Genomic DNA, 18,183 nt, shown 5'->3' with positions numbered 1-18,183 from the left:
TATGAAAAAAACAACTGGAAATAAAAATTAAATTTTGTTTACCTAAAAATATTTAAAATTTTGAAGTATAATTTGGTGAAGGGTATATAAGATTCGGCACAGCCGAATATAGCACTCTTACTTGTTTAATTTAAAATTTCTAGGACACTGTTAACCATTTGTATCCTGGGTCAGAATTGTCCAAGACATTAAAGTTAGCAAATAAATTTCTTCTATTTGAGATTTTTCATTTATGTTATTGCAAAGGTCTAATTTTGATTCCTAGGACAATTTTGACCCCAGATATAAAAGGGTTAACAATGTCTTAAAAATTTAAATTTACAAAATCGTAAATTCGCAATTTAAAGAAATAATCTGAAATTAAATCTTAGCAAATAGGCTAAGAAATGTTTTGTTTAAGAAATAATTTTAACAAATTTGGTAACAAAATCTAAGTTAACCCTTAAAAGCTACAACTGTTAAAATTTGTTCTTTTCATCTTATTTTAGTTTTAATTAGAACTAAACTAATTTGTTTAAGTTTTCTGAAATTTCGGTTGAAAACTAGCTGAATTGGCATTAAAGTAATTCTCTGTATTTGGTGGGAGCAATTACGAGCTGCTGAAATCTGACCAGACCATCACAGGGAACCTTTACCGAACGCAACTGATTCGTTTGAAGTGAGCATTGGCCAAAAAATGCCCAGAATATGCGGCCAGATATTAAACCATAATATTCCTTTATGACAACGTTCGAGCACATGTTGCACTACCTGTAAAAAATCATTTAGAATGAAGAGTGCCACGATAGACTAGTCGATCTGAGGGTTGCGGGTTCGATTCCCGCCAGAGATTTTTTGGTGTATCTGCAGACAAGCAAAACGCTTCGCAGTTTGTATTTATTTTTTAAAAAAAAGTTTGGCCTCACCCGTTTTATAGTCCAGACCTTGCCCAGTCCGACAACTATTTGTTTCGATCTATGCAGAACGCTTTCTCTGCGGTATGCTTCACTTCAGAACGTAGTATCCGAAATTGGCTTGATTCGGTTTTGACCTAAAACGATAAGTAGTTCTTTGGGTAGGATTCCATATGTTGCCAGAAAACTGGGAGAAGGTCATAACTGATACTTTGAATAAATTTATATCGTAAAAAAGTTTTAAAATAAAATTTAAAAATTGGAAAAAATCCCGCAATTTTAAATTATACACCCAATGAAATGTGCAACCGATCTTGCTCAAATTTTCACTATTAGATTTTTAGATGACCGGGAACATTAGCATCAATTTAGAAATTGTGATCGTGCAAAATAAAGGCCACCCTAGTATACGTGTGCTATTATTTGAATTTGTGCACAAATGTGTAAAATTTTTTACATTAATGGCAAATTGCTTTATTTTAAACTGACAATTTCGAAATAATCGATAATGAAGCATTGGATTATTATTGTTGACAGGGGATGAATTATGAATGTGTACATGGTGAGTATCCCAAAGATGTTTTCTATTAAAAGAAATTAAAAGAGGCTTAAAAATTATAAATACAATTTCAAGGGGAAACCTTTTTTTCCCAAAATGTGTAGAGACAAAATTCAAGGTCTGCTGTTATTTTTATAAGAGTTGAAAGTTTAAAGTTGACTTCCGTTTACAAATTTTAGTATCTGTTAGATAGCTATACAAAAGGTCAGAAAGACAGACAGACAGATAGTTTTCTATTGTTTTTTTGGTTTTGTTATAATTACATGTTTAAACAAAATATATATAAATATGAAGGTTTACCCCTCCACGCTGCTGCAATTAAATTTATAATGCTTCCATTCAAAAACATGAATTTCTGAAACTGAAAAGGAATGTTTAAATTAACTAACCACACCTGGTTCACTCTAAACTATAATTCTACGAGTGTTGAAATGTGTGGCTGAATGGCTGACTTGGCTGCCTGGTTTCCACGTAGAAATATGCTGGCCTGACATGACTGCCTTAACACAAACACAACAGACTGCATAATATTGTTGTTTTGTTGTGAGAGAGTTTCTTAATGTCTTGCAATTTATTTTTTTTTTTTTATAAATCCAAGAATGTTGTAGTGTGTATAAACGTCAACAGTAGAATTCTCATCCACAATATATGGATGTGTATAGTAGCACATATTTTACAGGATTAAAATTTACGTTTCCTTTTATTTTGCTTATTTATTATTGTATTTACCTTCATGTCCATTTCCCTACCGTGTCCCCATACTCTACTCTACTCTTCCCTACCATATCATTTTATTTTATTTTGTTCATCAATACTGAATCCCTCGCTACTAATATCTTGGCAGAAAACAATCTTTAGGGGAATGACTTTTTTTTGTTATTGTTGTATAGAATCTTACAAAGAAAAGAAAAAAAACTTACAAAATATGATTGCGTGTGGCCTTTTTTCTGTAAAAGAATTTATTTCTACCACTGCATTTTAATCCAAAACAAAAAAAAGAAAATATACAACCAACATTTTGTTTGTATACAAATGCATCAACAAAAGCCTGAAACAAATAATAAATAAAAAATGAATTCAAAATAAAATAAAACAAGAAAACTACAAAATAAACAAATTTATACTTTTGGCATTTGTAAGTTGAATACACTCAAAAAATAAAGTGCAGTTTTTTTCTAATTGGATTTCCTTAAATACCCAATATCTTGGAGTGGTTATATTTCAAAATTTTTACTCTCATAGCAAAATGTTAATGCATAATAAGTAGTTTAGTACTTCAATGTTAAGCAAGCAGCTACTAGTAAAGTACTTGAGTTGAAGTGATTTAAAAATACAATTAAACAAATCATGATTTACTAAATAAACAATAAATTTAGGGGGGAACAAATTTGCATACTGCTTACTGGGGATGGATAATTAAATTTTTGTTCGTTATTAAAATATTATGCAAATAGTACTTTTTTCACCTTCAGAGTACTAATATTTAAATTTTTTATTATTTTCATTATAAGCTTAGTTCTGTGAGGCAAATCAACAGGACATTTTCTACAAAAAATACTGTTAGACACCGAATTTGTTACAGAAAATACTGGTAAACACAATTTTTTTTATAGAAAATACTATTAGACTCAAAATTACTTGATAATGTAGCTTATTGACATGGACAGAGATGGATAATCTCCTCTTCCTCACCACACCATCTGTAATGTATAGGGTTTTTAATTTCCCGACTTTTTTGATTCCCGGGAATCGGGAAATTTTTTTCTACATTCCCGGGTACCCGTCTATTCCCGAAATATATAATGATACTGTAAATTAGGAATATTATAGCCAAATTTCATATAAAAACTATCGCGAATCAATATTTCACATGAAATATGTTCCCTTTAGCCATTTTTCGTTCATAAACTTTGTTCACGTGAAAAAATTCCCCATGTTGTGAAATTTTTAGATGGAATTTTGTAAACAATAAAACCGCTGTTACGAACAAAATCAACTATTGTGAATGAAAAGTTTAGGGGAATATCACGATAGCAATTTCACCTTCGGGGGAAATGGATATTTCATGGGAACAAAAATGTCACATGTTTTTCACGATAGTGGTGAATTTTAAAGTTAATTAATAACAGAATTTTTTCAAACTTTGAATGATTAAATTTTTGTTAAATCAAATCATTTACAAACTTAATTGAAAACATTTTCTTCAGCCTTTCTGTACTAGATTTGAATTGAAGAAAAATTTAATCATTTAATAAACTTTTGAAGCTATTTTGTTATGGATTTGAAGAAGAAGAAATTTAGAGTGATTCAATAAGAAATAAATTCTATAAATAATGAATTCACTTTTTAAATTTTCATACGAAAAACCCCAAATAAATAATAATAATATGCGGTCTATTATTGCCAGATATAAGCAAAAAACTGTAAAAAACTTTTCACTATTCTAACTTGTTTTCTATATATTTTCGTCAGTTTTTAATTCTCGGGATTCCCAACAAAAAACCCGGGAATCGGGTAGTGAAAAATTGGCAAAATTCCCGGGAAATTTGTACCGGAAATTCCCGGGATAAAAACCCTAGTCATGTCTAGTTTTAGCTTTTATTTTGAAACATTTGTACAATATAAATTTATTCAAAGTATTGGCCATTGTTAGCTATGACCTTTTCCCATCTTTCTGGCAACATATGAATTCCGAGCCAAAAGAACTCCTCATCTTTTGAGGCCAAGAACGAATCAAGCCCATATTCGATACTCTGTTCTAATGTGAAACGTATCCAAAACAAATAGTAGTCGGACGGGGCACGGTCTAGACAATAAAGCGGGTAAGGCAAAACTTCCCAACCACTGCATTCTGAATACTTTTTAACAGGTATTGCAACATGTGGCCGAGTGTTGTCATGATGGAATATTACAGTTTCATGTCTGGCCGCTTCAAACGAATCAGTTGAGTTCGATACAAGTTCCATGAGATGATCTGGCCATATTTCAGCCGGTCATAATAGACAGGACTCTTGTAGTCCCACCAAATACAGATAATTTCATCAAACATCCAATTTTTTCCAAAAATTAAAAAAAAATTTGTCACCAAAAGTTTTTCCAAAATAAAAATTTACCATATTTTTTTGGGAGTAGTTTTTATACCCTACACCACCATAGTGGGGAGGGTATTATGCGTTTGTGCAGATGTTTGTAACGCCCAAAAATATTAGTCTAACACCCACCTTAAAGTATACAGATCGACTTAGAATCACTTTCTGAGTCGATTAAACGATGTCCGTCCGTCCGTCTGGTCGGCTGGCTGACCTTTTGCGCAGAGTACAGGTCGCAATTTTGAAGATATTTCAATCAAATTTGGTACATATTATTTTTTCGGCTCAAGGACAAAGCCTATTGAAACTGGCTGAAATCGGTCCATTATTTCAACTAGCCCCCATACAAATGTCCTTCCGAAATTGGACTTTATCGGTCATAAATGTTTAATTTATAAATATATCTCCACAAATTGCGCTCCAAATAAGTTTTATATATACAAAATTCGTGTGACCAAATTTTGTTACGATCGGTCCATAATTAGTCATAGCTTCCATATAGACCCGCTTCCGAAAATCACTTTAACGTTCATAAATAGCTTAAAAATGTTAGTATACTCACAAAATTCAACATAGTAAACTTTCATATAGTCATAAATCACACGACCTAATTTCATGGTGATCGGTCCATAATTGGTCATAGCTCCCATATAAGGCCCACTTCCGAAAATCACTCAAAAAAATAAATTTTTGAAATTTTAAAAGAAAAATGTTTTTGCTTTTTTACTTAGTGTAGGGTATTATATGGTCGGGCTTGACCGACCATACTTTCTTACTTGTTTTTTTTGGAGTAGTTTTTTTATAATAAAATTTTCTGAATAAAGAAATAAAGTTCAATTTAGTTTAAAAAACCTATTGAATGGAACTTGTTATTTTAAAACGACTTTAACATATTCCAGCTTATTCCGATTTGGATATATTTGATAAATAATGGACACAAAATAGTATTAAAATTGATTTGAACTTTTGTTACCAAATTTTTAAAATATTATTGATAAATTGTTTTCTCTGTGTTATACTGTTCACACATAGTAACAATTCAGCTAAATGGGTCCACGTTTGTAGACATTCTAGATTTAGAAAGAAAAGAGCTACAAAACTATTAAACTGTTTGCGTGGTAGCGCAGCTCATTGACAGAGAAGGAGATGGTAGTTCTCCTGTTCCCTTGTCTTCAATGTCCTATTGGCATTAATTCTCACAAGAATTAGTTGATGCTGGAAACATCGTTTCCAGCATCAAGTCAGATTCTTCTTCTTTATCGTTTGGCATGCAGAGTCAAGGCCAGATACATAATCAACGTTCGCATCAAGATCCGCTCTTGTGCGTGATAATTCATTCGCAGTTTCATTAACTCAATATTATTGTGATCCGACACCCAGCACAGTTATAGACATATTGTTTGTTGAGAACAGTTGACTACCCTCGATTTAAGAATTCTGACTATTAATTCTGACTATCTTTAAAGCATGTGGGGAATTCGATTGAATATATCGGTATCGTGGATATCAGCCTAGTTGCTTCGGATATTACAAATATTTCTATATCTATGAATATTCCCCAACTTCCCACAAAAAACTCCACAGTTTCATTTATTGAACCATCTTTTCATACCAGTATTAAGATTCAAAGATTACCAGTGATCTCTTGGGGAAATGATTGTGGCAATCTCCATCTCCCAATGGACTTGAGCTGTGATATAATTAGTGTTCTCTAAGAGATATAAGTGTCTGGATGTACTAATATTGAGTTGATTTATTCTGTCTCTGTCTGAATTTAGTCATAATATCATATTACTTAATGTAAAAATGCAATTGATCGAAGGCTTAAACAATTTGTTACCATGTTCGCTTATAGATAAAGACTTAAATGAGTTATCACTATTAAATCAATTACAAATTGTCTTTAAAAATTATTCTTAATTTATTTTCTAAAATCTATATATATAAAAATGAAATGGTCAATGTATGTAATGTCATCACGTGAGAACGGCTGAAGCGATTTGGCAGATTTTTTTTTATTCGATTCGAAATTTTCAGGAGATGGTTTGTAAAAAAAAAGAATTCAAAAATTCCGGGTAAAACTCAGAAATTCTTTTTTTGTGAGTCCAGTCAACTGTAATAAAAAAGCTCCCTAAAGTATGCAGTACAAATTTAGATATTTTATTTGCAAATAAATAAGAACAGGCTGGTGTGAGTGGGTTGGAGAAACTTGAAGAACTAACATTAGTAAATGCTACCGGGCGAAGCCGGGACGGTCAACTAATATTAAATAAAAGCAAACTATTTAGAAGTAATGCAGATGGTGTGAAGAAGTCATTAAAGAAGTCAAATTGAGATCATAAAAGGTCATATTTTTTCTTGTCTTCACTATGTGGCTGCTGTAAATTCGATGTACTGCTAATTTACAATAGCTTACTTGTTTGGGACAGTTTTAAAATATTAATCAATATTATAAAATCTTATTTTTATGAGACGCAACTTTAGGGGATTAATATAGGACAAAATCAAGCCCTTTTAACAAGCACAGGTGATGACGAACGTTCAGGATGCTTAGTTGAGGTCTCTACAGCCGAAACAATTGAAAAAATTCACGATATGGTGTTGGGCGATCGGAGATTGAAAGTGTGAGAAATTGTGGTTGTTTGCTCACAATCGACCTTAAACGAAATAGTGTGACAACTTCGCAGGAGTGTTTGGCGATGTTCAACTGCAATATGGGCTCAAATGCTTATTTTGATGACCTCGACATATCTTATTTTTTGGAAGGGATAACAAATTGGAGAAACTGGACAAAGTGTAGAGTGCTAAATGGAGACTATGCTGAATAATATAATGTGTTTCATTCAGAAAGTCATGGACTTATTGACTCACCCTCGTACTTCTTGTTTTTTTTTGTATGATAACGAAACGATCAATTAAAAATAAAGTTTACGTCTCATTATTCTGAAGACAAACATTTTTTTATAATTATGGCTAGCTAGATTTAAAATTGGCAACGCAGTGAACAGCCATTCCTAATATTTTTATATTGTTTGCTGAAGATTTATTTGTTTGTTTGTTAATTACTATGGACAATGTGCTGGTTTTGTCTCGCTGACATTTCAACAGTTACACTTAAAGTCAGTGAAGGGTCATCAGGGTTTGTGAAAATACTAAGCAGAAACTATAACATGATATTTCTAAGACTCCTGAGTTATATTTTAATAAAATTCCATTTGGGTATTCTTTTCGCAAAATAAACCGTTTTTAATAAAATTTGTATGAGTGTATTTTTATGCAAAAAAAAATAAAATTAACTCGTCATATTGGTGCTAATCGAGCGCTAATTTAAATTTATTTAAGAAAACGAAACGAAAAGTCATGATCTGTGCAAAAAGTTTTGTGTTTTTACATCGATAAAATGCTGAGATTTATTTTACTAGTTCTTTTTTTATTTTTCGAAAGTAGTGCACTGCCACCAACCATACTGCAACTTATAAGATTTTTAAAGTTTTTATTTTTCAGTTTAGTTTAGTTTGGTTTGTTTTATTTTACAAATGTGTACGTTTGTTTGCTGCCATTCAGGGGCATATTGTAAACAACTTTATTTTATTTTAGTTTTTTTTGAAAAATTTCTCATGGCTAATTTGTTTACAATACGTTGTAAATACGGCGCGAACTTCAAGAGCTACTAAATTCACTCTCGGTGATGGCTCGTCGGTCCGTTCACTTTACTTTACAAGTGCTCGAGAGCATAGAAATCTGTAAATTATTTGAGTTATTTGCGCCCGCTCATTTGTTTAATTGTATGTACACAAATTGTTCAATTAGAAATCAAATCAAATCGAATGTATAGACAGTTCTAAACTAAATTGGGTTGTTAAGGAAAAAGAGTTCAGTGAACTTTCTTTTTTTAGGTTTTCAAAATTTATACCAAAAACTTGAATTATTTTTTGTATATTTACTTTTTTTGTCTGGTAAAGAAAAAATACAAAAATTCAAAATCTTATATGTAATTTGTAATTACCTACTACAACAACATTAAAATAACAACAAAAGGAAATTTTATATTTAAAAAAAATTAAATTATTTATTTATAGTGGCGCTTTGTTAAATCAAATTTTATTACTCGTTCGTTGGCTGGTTCGTGAAAGCCCCCTTTTTTTTGTTAAGTGATCAGCAAACGATTGATCATTCATTCATACAGTCAGCCAGCCAGCCAGCCAGCCAGCCACTCAGTTAGTTAGTCCGCTGCCTCTGCTGTTTGAGGTTGTTTAAAATTCGGTTTATATCTATGTGCATATGTTTGTGTGTTTTGGTGTATCTGTGTGCGTTTTAATGATTTTTCATTTAAGGGTGTGTTTCAGAGTTGTTGTTATTGTTTTTGTTAAATTTATTATTTAATTTTTTTTTTTATCAAAAATTTTAGCTGTGGACGTTTAATTGAATACACACTCTTGCAGCAGTCAGCACGTGCTGTTTTAGCTGAAACGGGAGAACTAGAATCGGAGAAAAAAAACGAAGCATAAATAAATAAAAATCAAAATAATTAAAAAGAAAAAAAAATAAAAATAATCGTAAAAATAATATATTTCCGTTTCACAAATGCTCAGATTTAAAAAAAAAATCAAACCATGAACACAACTCATAACGATAAACGGTTGTGGTGAAATATTTTATAAATTAAAATCAATAATTAAAGGATTTTTTAATTAAATTTTTTTAATAAAAATTTATTAAGTGAAAATATAATGGTGGCTTAAAGTGAGTTAATTTTTAAATTAAATGAAAAATTAATAAAAAATGTAACAGTTTTAATAACAACTACAAAAGTTGAAACAGTTTAAATAAATAATGAATAAAAAAACCACAAAATTTCAAACTTTTTATTAAGTTAAATAAATTAAAAACTGAAATAAATATTTAACTAAACGTTTATAACAGCAAAAAGCATTACATTGGTTTTTAATTAAATGTGTTTGTGCAAATGATAATAATATGAAAAAATAATTAAAATTTAAAGTTGAATATAATATAGAAAAATGTAATTAAAAAAACAAGTTTTTAATTGTATGGAAATGTGGGAAAATTATCTTAAAAACTATTTGAAAAGGATAAAATAATACTTGTGATAAATAAATTACCTATCATTCTTCTATTCATATATTGCTTCTATTTAAGAAGAGCTAAATTGTAAATTTTTATTTAAATTTTTTACAATTTCCACCGAAAACTGCTTGTGAACCATTTAAAAAATAAATACAAGTGTTCTTAAAATATCGATAAACGATTTAAGAATATATTAAATTTTTTTATTAAAAAGTTTTTTAAATTATGATGATTTAAAATTTTATTTGAAATCTTTGAAGTGCTTTAAATTTAATAAGAAATAGTCGAAATTTTGTGCAACAATTTATTTGAAATTCAGTGAATAAACGGAACTCGTTATTTAAAGTTCTCATTTTGACAATAGTCAGCTGACAATATTAATGTGTTGCAACAGTTTAATATATTAAATAATTGACTTGTGAAAAGTGGACACATCGCTTACCATCCGCTCTAAATGGGTTAAAATGTTCACAATTTATCCAGAAATTTGGTAAACAAAAATATCAATTAATTTTTTTCAATTTTGTTAATTTCGAATGCTAAATAGACATAGAGCGGAAACTGTCCTGTCAAAGACCTAACTCAGTTGTCAAAAACCTAAGTGGTGAGAATGTATTAGTAGAAAAAACTATGTGAAAACAAAAACAACACTCGTGTGTGTGATTATTTTGAGTAATTATTTTGTTTGAGTTTTGTTTCTAGTTTCCGCTCTATGTTTTTCTATGTGCTAAATATTATTTGGCATTACACTAACCGACAAAAATATCATTTACACTAGACCACAAAATTAGTTTGTAGCCGATATCAATAAGCATTTTTACTTCAATTCAAAGTTATATTTTGCTAAAAAAAAATCAAAAATTATAAAATATTTATTTTGATAGATATCCCACTCGCATCCCACTAAGTGACTAAAACTCTCTTAAAGGAATGGAATTAAGCTTTCTTTTGAACAATTAAGCTTTCTTTTGATTTTGCAAAAAAAGTAAAAAATTTTATGTTTTGAGTTACAAAACATTTATTTTGACAGATATCGAATTCGCATCCCCCTAAGCGACCAAATAGGTCTTTAAGGAAAATATTCAAGCTTTCCTTTAAGACCCATTTTGAAAAAAAGTCAAAAAGGTTTTTGATTTCGGAAATAAATATTAAAATTTTTTTTATTTTTTTAAATATTTTTTTCCGAAAGTTTGAAGAGCCATGTCCATCCGTATATTGAAATCAACTATCCGTAGCCCACAAATAACTTACATACTTGAATTCAAGTTGAAAGCAAGTGTAATTCAAGCCTTTAATAATAGTCAAGCAATTGAATTACAGTTGTATAACACTTTATTTCTATTTTATAAATTCAAGCCATATGTTTTTTTGTTTGAAAAATATTTAATTTTTCAAGCTTAAAACATAATTACATTTGCATTCAAGTCAAATTGCAACAAAATTTTTAAGTGCTCATTTATGCTCTATTTTAATTAAATTTGTGAAAATAATGTTAAAATAAAACATATTTATTTTACGTGCAAAAGTTCTGAGGTTTCAAATCCATATAAAATATCCCCCAAACGATTTTGTCCAGTTAAATTTTAATTTCGATGCACGGTTTTACCTTTCTGGGATTTAGACATTCTTAGATATGAATTTTGTCTAACTAGGAGAGAATTTACTCAATCCCATGATCAAAAAATTTAAAATAAATTAAAATTATTCTTTTAATTTTCTACAGAGACCGAAAATAACTCATCCACATAATCAAAATACCCAAATTGTAATTTATATTTTGTGACAAACAATAAATCACTAAAAATAACAGTTATGAACGGATTTCTAGTATGACTTTTATTAGATTTTGTGGCTTTTTAATGATTTGGTGAGAGAGAAATTATATTGGTGTATGACTTAAAAATGCGAGATTTTTAAAAATGTTTTGCTTTTATTTTGAAACTTTTGTACAATATAAATTTATTCCAAATATTGGCCATTGTTAGCTATAACAATGTTGCCAATATTTTTGGCAACATATGGATTCCGAGCCAAAGAACTGCTCATCATTTGAGGCCAACAACGAATCAAGCCAATTTCGGATAATCTTTTCCAAAGTGAAGCGTATCCCAGAGACAGTATTCTATATTGATCGAAACAATTAGTAGTCTAAATAGTTTTTAACAGGTATTGCAACATGTGGCCGAGCATGATGAAATATTACGGTTTCATGTCTGGCCGCATATTGTGGGAAGTTTTCGGCCACTGCTCTATTCAAACGAATCAGTTGCGTTCGGTACAGATTCAATATGATGGTCTGGTCAGAGTTCAGCAGCTTATAATAGATAGGATCCTTTTGCTCGCACCAAAACCGGAATATTATCTTAGCGTCGAATCCAATTCCAAATATCAATGGCATTTATGTCGATTTGGCTGGTTGGTCGTAATGGATTCATTTTTCATCACAAGTAATGATTCGGTGCCACAATCTTCACGGAGAAATGCCTTCAATTCTTGGTCGTCAAACTTTTTTGACAGATATGTATCCTTCAAATTGACATATAAGTTATTGAACTCAAAAACCGCATACAAAAGATATTCCATCTATTTTGTAAATCCAGCATTTTTAAGTTATACACTCATAAATCCTTTATTATACACAAACCATAAAAAATGCAGGTGTTTTAAAATTATCCATGTCTGAGGTGAACTTCTTTGAGAAGTTCACGACTTCCGTCGTCAAGAAATAAACTCGAATACATGTCAATCGGATCAGTGAGTTTAAAATGGCGGGATATATTGATTCTTCCCCTCTGAGATCTGTAAGCTTACTTTTGTATGCTAGTGTAATTCATATTTCGTTGAATTTTTATTAGACATTTAAATTATTAAAACATTTAACCTTTAACCCCATAATTGAAACAGCGAGTTTTTTGTATAATAACTTACAAACATGACTAATATATCATTATACCTGGTATAGTCTTGGTTCAGTTGCTAATTTTGACCTACATATACATGTACATATATAGACAATATGGATATCAAATGATAGACATTTTAAAAACCAACGGAGTATATAACGCCATAGAAATTCGGACCGACAATGGATGAAAATCAGAAAAATTATTTCATGAGAAGGTTATATATAAGTTTGTCATTCGGTTTATAATTTCCACAATATAATTTTCTGACCCTATAAAGTATATATATTCTGGATCCCTATAGATAGCGGAGTCAATTAAGCCATGTCCGTCTGTTGAAATCAATTTTCTGATATCAATTTTTTGGAAATATTCGTGATCCAAATCTTCAATAATTCTGTCAGACATGCTTTCGACAAGTTTCCTATTTAAAATCAGCAAAATCGGTCCACAAATGGCTGAGATATGAGGAAAAAACCAGGACAACCTCGATTTTTTACCAATTTTTTACCTATATCTGGATTACTAAGTCATTAATATAGACAATATGGATATCTAATGATAGATGTTTCAAAGACCTTTGCAACGACGTATATAAGACCATAGTAAGTTTGACCTACAATGGGTCAAAATCGGAAAAAATATTTTTTAACCCGAATTTTTTTTTTCACCAAAAAAAAATTTAAAAAACACAAAACAAAATTTTAAAATTTAAAAAATAAAAAAATTAAAAAAATAACTTTGGAAATAAAAAAAAATTTTGTTTACCTAAAAATATTTAAAATTTGTATTTTGAAGTATAATTTGGTGAAGGGTATATAAGATTCGGCAGAGCCGAATATAGATCTCTTACTTGTTGAATTCAATTTAAAAACGTTTACAATATTTTTTGAATCAATAAAATTCGACTTCAGGTTAAAGGGATAAATATGAATTACATATAAAATTTGTACAGATTTTTGAAATTTTTAATTTAAAAATTAGAATCTATATTGATTACTACGTCATGTATATAGACAATATGAGTTTCAAATGACAGGCATTTTAAAAACCAACGGAGTTTTCGAAATTTAAGAAAACTGGAAATTTCAAACCAATCAAATTCATCTTCTTTATATATATAATTCTTCTGTACGTGTGTTAGTAACTGAACTCCTCCTTAACTGCTGGGATTGTTTGAGTGGGTAACTGGATGGTTTAGATTCAAAATTGACATATATAGATACAATGGGCGTGGCACCTCCCACACGAAGTAAAAATTTATTATTGCATATCTGGAGAACTATTATAGTGGGAGTCTTCAAACTTTGTGTGAGAATACAAATCATTAGTAAATAGCTACCGAGCGAAGCCGGGGCAGATAGCTAGTTTCTTTATAAAAATCATGCATGTTAAAAATAAAAAACAAAGAATAAAATAAAATTATTAATTTACCAAAAATGTATTAAATAAATATTTAAAAAACATTGACCCATATTACAGCAAAACAGAATGAATAGCTTAGATAAGCTTTAAAATTAAAACCCTAAAGTTTAGATAAAAATAGTTTGTACAAAAAAACCTTCTTCAAACTTTCTTGAGATAAGAAATTTATTCCAAAAAAAACCTACAAATTTGTAACAACTAATTATAGTGATACACAAACTAGAGGCGTTTATCATTCTTTTAAAATCTAATTAAAAGACGCCATTTAATTTGAGTGTGACAAAAATTTAAACATTTTTGACATTTTACATTTTCTTGAGGTTTCTTACAAATGAAATCTGTCTTATTATTTATTACAACTTGTATTTAAAATTCATAATTTTTGTTAATTATATTTTTTTACTATTTTTCTTATTTTTAGTTTTACGTTGCTTTGTTTTTTTTTTCTAAATTAACTCGTTTTGTAACAAGTTTTTTTTAAATATATTTGTTTTTCAACTTGTGTCTTTACAGATGAAGTAACTTTGGAATTTATGTATAATAATTTAATCATCGTTCAGCAACGTATTAGCCAGCCGTTGTAGTAGCAGTAGCTGCATTAACAAAATTACGAATTGAAAATTAATTTGAGAAAAAAAATATAAAAAAAAAATTTGCATTTTTTACGAACGAAAACAATTAGTTTTTTAAGCAAAAGTCATAGAAAAATTCAAATAAAAAGTAAGAAGACAAAATAAAACAAAAACATCTTCAAGATGTTGCCAAAATTTTTAACACATTTGCATAAGAAGACGTCACAGAAGGCGGCAACGAAAACGACAGCAACGACGACGACGAGGCGTTACTGGTGTTGCACATTTCCTTTAGTGCTATTGAGTTTACTAGTGGTTCTACATTCTGGCAGCAGCAATGCTGAAAGAGATTTTAATTTCAATGATTCACAGGTGAGTGAAATTTAATAATTTTGTATTTAAGGGTGTTTTTTTTTTCGAAAATAAAATATTTATAATGAAACTAGTGTAGAAGCCTGTTTGATAAACTCTCTTCTCTATGATCATAATTAGGATTTGAAGGGAGAGTAGTATTACAGGCATGCACTGTTTCTACTTTCAAGGTTTTCGGGGAGCAATAAACAAAAGTCATAGGACATTATATATATAGATAAATGATAGATATTTAACTGGAAATTTTGGATTCAGGGAGTATCATATTACAATTTAAGCTTCTAGTATAGAAGCTTTGATTGAAAAGACCCTTGATTGATTTGTCGGGGGAAGGAATCGGTTTCAGTTCTAACACTTAATATAAAAGGTAGCAAGGTAGCTCGGTGACAGGTCATGTAACTGACACAAACGAGCATCTTCTGATTTGGTTATTACAATGTCCATCTATTGGGTGTATGCCTTAAAAATGCAGGATTTTTTTAAAGTTTTAGCTTTTATTTTGAAACACTTGTACAATATAAATTTATTTAAAGTATTGGCCATTGTTAGTTTGGATCTGAGCCAAAAAAATTTCTCATCTTTGGAGGCCAAGAACGAATCAAACCAATTGCGAAGAATCTGTTCTGAAGTGAAGCGTATACCTGAGAGAGCGTTCTGCAATGATCGAAACAAATAGTACTCGGACGGGTTAAGACCTGGACTATAAGGCGGGTGTGACAAAACTTCCCAACTACTTCGTTCTAAATAGATTTTAATAGGTATTGCAACATGTGGCCGAGCGATGTCATGACGGAATATTACGGTTTTATGTCTGGCCGCATATTGTGGGGGTTTTTCTGCAAATGCTCGCTTCAAACGAATGGTTTTGTCAGATTTCAGCAGATCATAATAGATAGGACCATTTGCTTCCACCAAATAACTGAGCATTACCTTAGCGCCATGAATATTTGGCTTTGGTGTCGATTCGACTGGTTGGTCGGGCTTCTCATCTTACACTTCGGGTTACAAATAGTAGTCGGACGTGGCAAGAGCTGAACCATAAGGAGGGTGAGACAAAACATCCCAACTACTTCTCACTAAATAGTTTAGCCATGAATATTTGGCTTTGGTGTCGTCTGGCCTGGCTTCACATACGATTTTTTATCCATTTTTCATCGCAAGTAATGATTCTGTGCAAAAATGATTTTTTTATAGCGTTCAAGCAGCATTTCAGACATACAAACTCTTTCAAGGTCTCTCGGCCTTCTCATTTCCAATTTCCCTTTAGCTTTTGAATGAATCCTGCTGCTCGCAAACGTTTTGAAATTGCTGCTTGAGTAGCTCCCAATGATTTTCCAAGCTCTTGTTGAGTTTTACAACAATCTTCATGGAGTAATGCCTCCAATTCTTGGTATTCAAACTTTGTTGCCTGGCCTGAGCGATCTAATCACCACTTCTGAACGGAACAAACCATCTCTCGCTCTTTGAAGCCCGTCCCGCATATGACGATTCGTTGGTACAAAAATAGCAGGTAATGAATCGGTGCAGAAATGGTTTTCTTTTATAGCGTTCAAGCATCTTTCAAGGTCTATTGACAGGGAAATTGGGTACCATACGAACCCAATTTTCCTGCTTTTGAATGAATCCTGTTGCTCGCAAACGTATTGAAATTGCTGCTTGAGTAGCTCCCAATGATTTTGCAAGCTCTTGTTGAGTTTTACAACCATTTGCATGGAGTAATGCCTCCAATTCTTGGGCTTCAAACTTTTTTGGCTGGTCTGGGCGATATTTGTCTTTCGTGTCAAAATCACCACTTCTGAATAGCACAAACCATCTCTCGCACATTGAAACCAAGGGGGCATATTCACTATAAGTTTCGGTGAGCAATCGGTGGGCTTTAGTGGCACTTTTTTCAAATTAAAGAAGTAAAGCAAAACTTCCCGCATATGACGTATTTTGGTACAAAATTTGACATTTTCGAATCCAAAAAAAAAACTTTGTTGTTTACACTATATTTGTTTAACTATGTTCAATGGGAATTATTGACAGATATGTACCCTTCAAAATGACATTGAAGTTATTGAAAAGAAAAACCGTGTTCAAAAGATGCGTTATCTGTTGTCAATCCCACTTTTTTAATGATTTTGCCACAATCGACACCCTGTACCTCATCTTGTATTCTAACAGGTTGTCAACAATTTAATTTTCTTAAAGCCCATGTCCTGCACTACGATTCGTTCATTTTTTTTTTTCAATCTACCTCACAAATGACAGACATTTTGCTGCAGAGATCGCTATATCTATCGCTTTTAATTTCAGTGAAAACATTGATGAATTTAAGATGTGATGTCCCAAAATTTCCTCATTCAAATTTAACTTCCAAAATGCAGTCTGGTAGTCTTAGTTCAGCTGATTTTGGAACATTTAATTAAAAATTCGTTTGTCGTACTTACATCACTTACTAAACAGCATTTAAGAATTTAAGTTACCACCTAAATCAATCAATCTGTATTCTTCAATCTTCTGTCTTGGTTTTCCTCTTTTAAATTCATAAAATTTTTACAAATTTTGAATAAATTTCTTTCCTAGCCTTAAGGCTTTTAATTCAAACCTTTTTATCTACAACTTTCCTCACTATTAAAATTCTTAGAAATCTTATGATTTTCTTTAATTTTTGTTTAACACTTGATTAAGAATATCCACAGTTTACCTTTGTTTTTCTTTATTTTTATTTTTTGTCATGATGAAACTATCCCGCCAATGATCTTTAATCTGGTATTGTGTTTATTTTTTAAACAATTTCTCTTTTGTTTGCTTCTTTTTTTTGTGTGTAGAATTCTTCCTAAGCTTATCTTTTTTTTTTAAAGTAATAAAGAATTGTTTTATCTTTTATTACAGCATACCGCAAAAGATACAGCATTTTATTTTTTTGTTTTAGTTCGCTTTCGGTTTTCTTCTTCGGTTTAGTATGGAATACTTGTGCGTTTGTTTTTTCTCAAGAATTTGTTTTTAGTCATTCATTATTTGTACATGATCGTGATGATTGTTTTAACCTTTAAAGGAGATTTAGGCTTATTTTAATTAAACTCTGAAAATACTTTCCATAAATGCATATTTGCTACTTCTAGAAATGTATTTGCAATGAAAATTTTATGTTCTGTTAGTTAAGATCAGTGGTCGGCTTAAAGAGCACATGGATTATAATTACATGCGCTGTTATTTTTAAACCTGCTTAGTGGTTGTGATCATTTTTATGCTCTTCGTTGACATTATTGTTATTTAGCGGTAAATAACCGATCACAT

At 30.6% G+C, this 18,183-nt stretch overlaps 1 protein-coding gene across 7 annotated transcripts in view; it reads left to right on the top strand.

Annotated features, from left to right (window-relative positions):
- Positions 1-18,183, top strand: part of Dg (Dystroglycan) — a 188,719-nt gene that overhangs the window by 138,204 nt on the left and 32,332 nt on the right. For 5 of the 7 annotated variants that reach the window (XM_065514223.1, XM_065514222.1, XM_065514229.1 and 2 more), the window contains one exon: positions 14,471-14,901. In XM_065514223.1, the coding sequence (XP_065370295.1) occupies positions 14,713-14,901 (189 nt within the window). In that variant the 5' untranslated portion in view covers positions 14,471-14,712. Of the gene's footprint in view, positions 1-8,769; positions 8,877-9,189; positions 9,285-14,470; positions 14,902-18,183 lie in introns of those variants that run through there. The other 2 variants (XM_065514225.1, XM_065514224.1) reach the window with 2 other exon arrangements.

Source organism: Calliphora vicina, chromosome 5, assembly GCF_958450345.1.
Source record: "Calliphora vicina chromosome 5, idCalVici1.1, whole genome shotgun sequence".
In the NCBI taxonomy this organism is placed as follows: Eukaryota; Metazoa; Arthropoda; class Insecta; order Diptera; family Calliphoridae; genus Calliphora; species Calliphora vicina.
Note: the sequence above shows the minus strand (reverse complement) of the source record. Positions and strands in the feature narration are given on the sequence as shown.